The sequence below is a fragment of the Cystoisospora suis genome, assembly GCF_002600585.1.
Source record: "Cystoisospora suis strain Wien I chromosome Unknown contig_7814, whole genome shotgun sequence".
Taxonomy (NCBI): domain Eukaryota; phylum Apicomplexa; class Conoidasida; order Eucoccidiorida; family Sarcocystidae; genus Cystoisospora; species Cystoisospora suis.
The window spans coordinates 1-8,002 of NW_027160599.1; the positions used below are offsets into that span (position 1 = coordinate 1).

The 8,002-nt window shown below is 55.4% G+C and overlaps 2 protein-coding genes across 2 annotated transcripts; one reads left to right on the top strand and one right to left on the bottom strand.

Moving 5' to 3' along the window:
* Positions 1–52: 52 nt before the first annotated feature.
* Positions 53–3,574, top strand: CSUI_010581 (uncharacterized protein). Its single transcript, XM_068070684.1, has one exon. It carries the CDS (start codon positions 664–666, stop codon positions 2,284–2,286), a length of 1,623 nt encoding a protein of 540 aa, XP_067917339.1. The 5' UTR covers positions 53–663; the 3' UTR covers positions 2,287–3,574.
* A 1,996-nt stretch (positions 3,575–5,570) lies between these two features.
* CSUI_010582 (uncharacterized protein) lies at positions 5,571–7,554 on the bottom strand. Its single transcript, XM_068070685.1, has one exon. The coding sequence runs from the start codon at positions 7,430–7,432 to the stop codon at positions 7,040–7,042; it is 393 nt and encodes a 130-aa protein (XP_067917340.1). The 5' UTR covers positions 7,433–7,554; the 3' UTR covers positions 5,571–7,039.
* Positions 7,555–8,002: the final 448 nt, after the last annotated feature.

Below are 8,002 nucleotides of genomic sequence, written 5' to 3' on the forward strand. Positions count from 1 at the left end.
CGGCGAGCCGGCGCGATTGTCGGGAGCGGGAAGCAGGGCTTCGACCGTCACCGTGGAATTTTCCATGTTTGGCTATCAATCTTTCTTCATAGCTGAAATCTTTCTGCGTGTTGTCAAAGAAATGAAATCTTGTAATGGTGTTAGTTAAGGGAAACGCTCTTCGCTGTTGAAATTCAAAGCACAGGGGACGCGGGGGGTGGCCAGTGGTGGTGCGGGTGCGCCGGTCACGCGCTGGGAGAGGGCCTTGGCTGTCCCTCAGTGCTAAGGAGGCCGTTGCGGAGGCGGCAGAGCGGGCCAGTCCCTTGTCCGTAGATTTATTCCCTGTAATCTGCTGTCCAGCTGAGGTATGAGATCACTCTTGTCCACTACCCTAGTGGTTTCGGCGTGCGGCAGAGGGTTCAGAGCGTCTTTCCTACAACGACAACGGCGACAGTAGGAGTGAACGCTGTTTCCAAGGGGGACAGTCGCAGGGGGGAGTCATGGTTCAAAGAAGCCACAAAGTCGCTTTGGCAGGTCTTCTCCTTGTAGTTGAACTTAGCATTGCAAAGACGATGAATCGTGGTTGCTTTCCACCTCATGTGGCCACACGGGTTTAGGGCTTACTCTGGAGCGTAGAACCGCAGCCAGTGGGCTATTTGCTTTCCTTGGGCAAAAGGTTTGACGATGGCGAGGATGAGGGACTCAGACGATGGGAAAAGCCAAGTGGGAGAGGACGAAGGAGGGAGGACGACTTTGGCTTGGGGCGGAGCCTATATGGATGAGGCCCCGGCGCAATCTCCGGATGCAACGAGACTCTCCGATTCCCGGGCGGCGAGAAGACAAAGAAATCGTTCGAGCCGACGGCGGGGGGAGTCGAGAGTGAAGTTGTTGACGTCGAAGCTCGTTATGGCCGCGGCTACTTTAGGTATTTTGTTGTCCTCACTAGTGGCTGTCCGCTTCATTGCGTGTTTCGAGTCCGTGTCACTTCACAGGTTGACTCGGAGAACCTCTCCAGGAGGCACATCTCGAAGGCTTGCAGGGGGGTACGAGCTTGTCGACCTCATACACGTTGATCATGGTGGGCCGCAATCTCCAGCCGGAAGTCTTCAGAGTGCGCTGGCGAGTTGCCCCGATGGCACTGATGAGTTATTAATGGTGCTGCTTCCCCCAACTGAGACAGAGGGCAGTCATCACTCAAGTGAGGACTTGCAACGGCCACATCGACAGCCTCCACGATGGTGGACATCGAACGCGCTTCCAATGTCTCGTTACGTGATACCGCTCCTGTTCCTTGTGGTAGCGGTGGCCTGCCGGTTGCTGAGGCCCATGATCCAGAGCATCAACAGTACAGGAGCTGCTCTGGACTATGCTACCTATGGGTTTCTTGGGCTTGCCGTGGCGGCGGCCGTTGCTGTGCTAAGCATTGAAATCCTGAGACTTCCATTGCAAGGCACCGCACGCAAGAGGGCTCTTCTTGTTGTGCCGTCCCTGCTCTCCGCGGTAGCCGTGGCTTCCGTGCTGACGATGCGTTTACGCTTCGACGAAAGTACAGGATCGCCTCTGCTTTCTCTTGTGTACGGGTTTCTTGGGCTCGCGGGGATGGCGAATGCTGTGCTCCTAGGTCTATTAATCTGGAACGTCGTGGTATCCCGCCGTAGCAGGTCAAAGAGGGCCGCGACTCCAATCGCGTCAGAGGACGAGTGGTCAAGTGGGGACGAGACGCAACTGCCTCCTGATCATCTTCACACAGAGTTGAAAGTTGGCGCAGGCGAGAAGGCTCTTCTGGTTTTGCTGTCTCTCTTCTTTCTGGTAACTGTGGCCTGCTCTCTAGCGGCGATTATCAAGACACTTACCGGCCAAAGTACTGGCATTCCTCTAAGTTACGCTACCTACGGCTCCACTGGGCTTTTCGGGGTGATGGTAGTTGTCGTGATAGGCTTCCAAATCTGGAAGGTTGTGTCGAGCCGCCCTCAAAGCAGGTCAGGAGACTTTGTGCCTTTGACTCGGCTCGTGAACGGTCGTGCACGTCAGGGTTTCCGGCGGCCGCATCAACAAGCTCCTGAGTTCAGATTCAGCTCAGGCGAGAAGGCTCTTCTTGTGTTGCCGTTCGTTCTCTTTGGAGTAGCTGCGGCTTGCGACTTGACCACGTCTATTCTCCTGCAGAGTGGTGCTCAAGATGCTGTAAGTTACGCTAGCTACGGAGTAGCTGGGCTTGCTGTAGTGGTGGTCGCTGTGGTGCTCGGCATTCTAACCTCGAGGCCGCGGGACCGTCGCCAAAGGAAGCGAGCGCGGCCAGCATGGGTATAAAAAGGCGTGAACACAGGGCAGTAGGCCAGTGAGAATCAGCGAGCTTAATTTTCATTTTTGTAGAATATGATGTCTTCCTTTCTGTTTCATTTTTCGAGAGAGGAGTTTTCTGCAGAATTTCATCGTACCCTACGTACACCCAGGAATCAAAAGAGACTGAACCTAGTCTTTACTTGGGTGAATGCCAACCGCCTTCGTTTGCATATAGACAGTTCTACACGCAGGTGGGTCGGTAAATGTCTCGTTCTGAGTAGTCCTATACAGTGGAGTTTGGTTTTTGTTGGTTTGACCACAGCCGATTTTTGCTCTGTGTTTCATCCTTTTGCCATTTTTGTTCTCTCTGTACGATTCATTTGTCGAAAAGCCACCTTGGGAGAGAGACGACCGAAATCATCGTCTATACATCCCTGTTGGTAAAAGACCGAGAAGCCATAGTGCACCCACACGTACGGCTCGGTGCCGATGGCTCAGTGCTGTCCGGTCTCCTTCGCTTCTCACCAGCAGAAGGAAACCGAACGAGAGAAAAACGCTCACTGGAGACAGAGAAGAGCGTATCGCCCCTTGATAAAAAGTATAGAGAGAGGGTTGTGTGTACGAGAGACGTGAAGTTTAAAAAAGAGGAAAAAAGCCCGCAAGAAATACCCATGTTAGATGGAAAGAAAGGGAACCAGGCGAGTCAATGTTGAAAGGGGGGGAGGCGACCGTGTTTCAACCCGGAGGCGGAAAGAAGAAAACGACGTTAAAAAAATATCCTTTCGTTATCTGCCTCATGTGGGGGTGCTCAACCTTTCGATGAGAGAAGACTCGGGTAGGGACGGATGGGAACAACACCAGGCGGTGAGTCGGACAGAAGAGTGGGGTAGTCCATTGCTGGTCAACTTTAGGGTATACATCTGTCTGTCTGTATATCTTTCTCTGTATCTGTCCAACTAATTTAGGAGAACAGACAATGACAGCATGTTTTGAAGCGGGGGAGAGTACGAAGAGAAAGAAAGGATGGATGGAGAAAAGAGCCTGATGAGAATTAAGGCCCTCAAGACATTTGGTGTCGCCTAGTAGGACTGATATGGATGGAGAAGAGAGCCTGATGAGAATTAAGGCCCTCAAGACATTCGGTGTCGCCTAGTAGGGCTGATATTTCTTCCTTTACATTTTCGTCGTGTCTTTTTTCCTCTTAGTGACGCGTCCCTTCAAGTGAATGGCTGGTTTTGAGAGAGAGTAATCATGAATCCATAACGATCTATCGCTCGGGCTATGTATATGTTTACGCCTGCCCGTCTATTTCCCTTTGGGCATCCCTCCTGGCTCTGCTCTATAGATCTATATATACATATATATACTGTGGAGCTTGACTGCCCAAGGTTTTTTAACTGTCCGGCACGCCACTTGCCCCGCTAAGGCAGGCATTTCATAGCACCGCAGCGCCCGGTGGGTCTTTCGTTGCTCCAAAGCACAACGCCGACGGTTAACGGGTAGATGAGGGGTTACTCAAGTTTCGAGATCCACAGAATGAGGTGCGAGAAACGCGGGAAGCCCTCCGCGGTTTGGGATGAAGAAAGTCTGCATAGTGCGTACCTAGATGGGCTCCCCGTCCGGTTGATTCACCCAGCAGTGGCTCACGGTGACAACCTCACGCTCGAACAGCTGCAGTCCTGGACGAAGGCGTTTAACCTTGCGGAATAGCTTCACGACAGAAGTGTTGACCAAACCGCGAGGACGGTTTCCCCGAATGTCTTCATGACACTCCCCCACAAGACATTAACCGAGGGTGTTATGGGTGTGGTGGCGCCGACCACTGGGCGAGGTCGTGCCCCAGGAGGAAAGCAAGCAATACGCCGGCAGAGCGTGGAAAAGGGTCACGATGAGAGTGATCGCTGGTACGTGTATGTATGCTTTCTACCGGTAGTAGTCGTCTGGGCATGGAGCGGCATAGAAACTGCAAGGGCTCTGGGCACCGAGCGGAGGAATGTGGCACTCCAGCGATTTCACCTCGCAGAGGTCTGTCGACAGGTGTGAAACGAGGGAGTCCCGAAAGAGTTCCAGCGCGCCGCACGATGGAACACACTAATCGAGCGCCACCTCGGGACAGGACGCCAGAAAGGCGTTATAGGCGGTCTCCGGCCCGAAGATCCTCACGCTCGCGTAGGCCGAAGAGACGTTTGCAAAGACTGCCGAGACAGGGTACGAACGTGACGCCACAGCTAGCAGGCACCCCGGAGGTGTACCCTCGAAGGAATCCGAGTAAAGATGCTTTTGGACTCTGGCGCGGAAGGAAACCTTATTGACAGACAGCTGGCACAGCGGCTGCAAGACAAAGGAGTTGTCTTCGAGAGGGTCGCGGACAGGAGGATACGCGGTTTTAGCGCCGAACTTGGTGAGGTACCAATGCTGGCGCAGGGCGAGGTGCTGATCCGGGTAGGTCCGGCATCAGCCCGAGACAGCGTACTCGTTATCGACAAAACGACAAAGGATATCATTGTGCGCTTCGGCTTTCAATACCTGGCGAGACTCCTAGTCAACCCCATCTCTCTGTGTCAGGTTCGCGGAGTCCCCCTACATCGGAGTACCCCCACCCGGCAGGAGTGAGAGTAAGCATCTCGTCAGGGCGAAAGTTAGGGTGGTCGTACCAGGCAGATGTGGGACTCTGGTGGCGGTGCAGCCAGCGGATAACCTACCCGTCCCGGTGTACCTAACGCCATTTTGCGGGGCAGAGGGCCATATGCGGCGCTTTCAGACGGCGCACGGCTTCGCAGAAGGTGCGGTTTCGCAGCTCTGGGTGAGCAATTTTTCTTCAAAGTCGTGCCGCATCTCAAAGGGAACAATAGTAGTGGGGTTGGAAGAGTGCGAGCGGGGGCACTGAGCCGAACCCAAGACTCCGCTGCAGTTTTACCGCACGTCAGACACCGCCGTGTGATAATGACGCCGCCCGAATTTCGCCCAGCTGCCAACAATGAGCGTTCCCCCGGGCTTCCAGGAGCTACAGTTGCAGGGGCGAATACGGCCAAAGAGCACGAAACAAACGTCGGAGCCGCCGCCTTTCCGCAGGCCTGGAGGCCGAAGCAATGTGCCGGCTGGAAGAGTGGGCGACGCAGAACGGCGACGCAACTGGGTCAACCTCAATACTACCCAAGACAAGCAATGTTGCGTAGATAGCCATCTTCAAGCGGACGACGGGACGCAACCCGGAGAACGGGATGAGTTGCGGGTAGTGTTGTACCCGGAAGTGCTGTTCTCGAAAAGCACTGGTAGTAGGGACACTCACTGGGAGGCCGCCCCCTCTATTCCTCCGTAGATTACCGTTGGTTCTCATCAGGCTCAAACCGCGTTTTGACAGACACCCACCCCAAGCACAACAGGGGACAGCACATCGTGAACCGCGTCACTCACGTCAGCCGTAGTTACAGCCTAAGAGCAGATAGAAGGCACCGCCCCAAGCCCCACGGCTGTACACGACTTGCAAAAGACAATGACAGGACAGCTAGAATGACACTTTCAGTTACTAGTCATGAGAAAGTCCTCCGCCGATCTCTCAGCCGTTCTGACGGCCACAGCTACTGGCCGGCTGCGAAATGGGAAGCCGTAGTGGCTTTTCAGAAGAGCCAGTTGACTGCCATACCCAGTAGCAACACCAGTTGACTGCCATACCCAGTAGCAACACCAGTTGACTGTCTTACCGACGGCCTCCGCGCACAGAGCTTCTAGGCCACTGAGGGAGGAAAACACTTGGGCTTACCGAACCTCGACCTCAGGCAGTTATAGGGCAAGAGCGTCGGCACACGTCCTCTTGCAGCCTGCAGTGCGGCAGGACTCCCAAGCCTGCCACAAGAAGACCTCACTTCCTCTTGCACACTGAACCTGTCTAGGCGAAGACACGAGATAAAAGCCGTCTTCTCGTTCTTCTGCTCGTACTTTGCCTTGCCAAGTGAACACTCGTGCGAAGCCGGGGACGCATCTGGCATGCACTTACCACACTACTGCTTTGTGTAAAAGAGCTCGGCTCTGCTTGCACCGCGAAGCTCGTCCCCTTGAGGGAGAGTAACAACCCCAGAGCTCCGTCGCCCTCGGGAGCCACTTTTTCCTGGGTCTGGGGCAGGCGACGAGACGCTCATTTGGGCTGGCGGCAGCGCTTCCGCTCCACCCGCTGTAAGCAGCGCATTTCTTTCAGCATTCCGTTCACGCGACTTGGATCGACTGGTTGTTTCCTGGACCTTCAAGATCGAAAAGTCTCTTCTCAGTTTCCGACCACGCAAACGGATTCGACTGCGGATGACACGACGCAGAGTCAGCTGGTGGCGTAGCGTTGACCCCGAGCCGTCACGAGCAGCACAGTACGTTGCCAGTGTGGTGGCGACGTGCCCAATCGGCTTGAGTGGGCCCCCTGCCTCCGAGAGCCGGTGCGAGGACGAAAGTGGAGTGGCACTAGCACGGACATTAGTTCTGCACAACGGGGGTGGGAGACAGCCACGAACGAAGCCCGCGGCCGCTAAGAAAAGGCAGGAAACCGCACTTGCCCGGGTCCCTCGGTCCCCCTGGAAGGACTGCCGTGGGGAAGGTCCCTGTGACTGCTGGAGCCTCTCCTCGCCAAGGACAGAGGCAAGGCGGACTACTTCTTCTCCAATGGCCCTATGCCTTGAGCCAACGAAACCAAGTGCTGCGTTGCCTCATGAAAGCAGTCGGCATCCCCTGGTGCAGGTCAGTGCTTTGGAGTGCCAGGCCGAACCCGCAAACGCCTCCCAGGTTCCATGGTCCTTGTCTAATTCGGGGCCAGGGACGCCATGTAGGACCTGCAGCGTCGCAAAATCTTACCAGAAGCCGCGCAGATACCCGTTGTTGGCACCCCCGAACGCACCACCACGGCGGCGAGTGCAGATAGCTTCCGCGACAGGTACGCTGCCTCTCTATTTCTGCTTACTACATCGTTTGGCTCCGTCCCCTTGATACCAGTGTCTTGTCTGCGACGCTGGCGCCACCGAGGAACTCGAACCGTGTTTACTCCCAGCGAGCCGGCATCACCGTGGCTCCGGATCCCTGTTGTCAGTGGCCACTGCTTACCGGAGGAGAGCAGGCGAATGTGTGGCGGCTTAGGAATCAAGCTAGGAACTCCGCTTCTACAGCGGTAGTCGTCGTCGGATGTGTCGCCTATCATGCTCTGAACACCCCCAGCCGCTCACGCTGCGAGCCTTCTTCCCTGCTGAGTTCGTCCGCGGACTATTGACACTGTCCCGCACATAGTCACGAAAGACTGGTCAATATCCCCCCTCTGTCCAGTGAAACGGCTCGTGAAGTGAGCCGACCGAACAGCATTGTTACGAATCACGTGCACGGACTTGCTAGCCCAGGCGTCGCGATGATCCTTCCGTCGCAACACATGCACGTTGCGGTCCCGCCTTAATCTGCTCCAAAGCCCTTGTATTGATGATGCTCCCGGAGCGTAGGCCGTGCCAGCTGGTGCTACGCCGCGTCGAAGCCGACTGTGGCCCCTCTGACGCTTCTCCCCTCGATGTGTCATGCTGTGCTTCGCCTGCGGTACTTCACAGGTGTTCTTGATTTTGCCTGGTGAGCAGCTAGTTGCTGCGCGTGGTTTCCCTGCGATGGTGAGCGGTTGGACGGATCTGATGCGTGTCTAGGCACGCGTGTCGCCAGCAACAGTAGGGACAATGTAAAGGCTGCCGCAAGAACTTAAGTGAAGTTCGTCCAGTCTGTTCGTTAAAGGCAC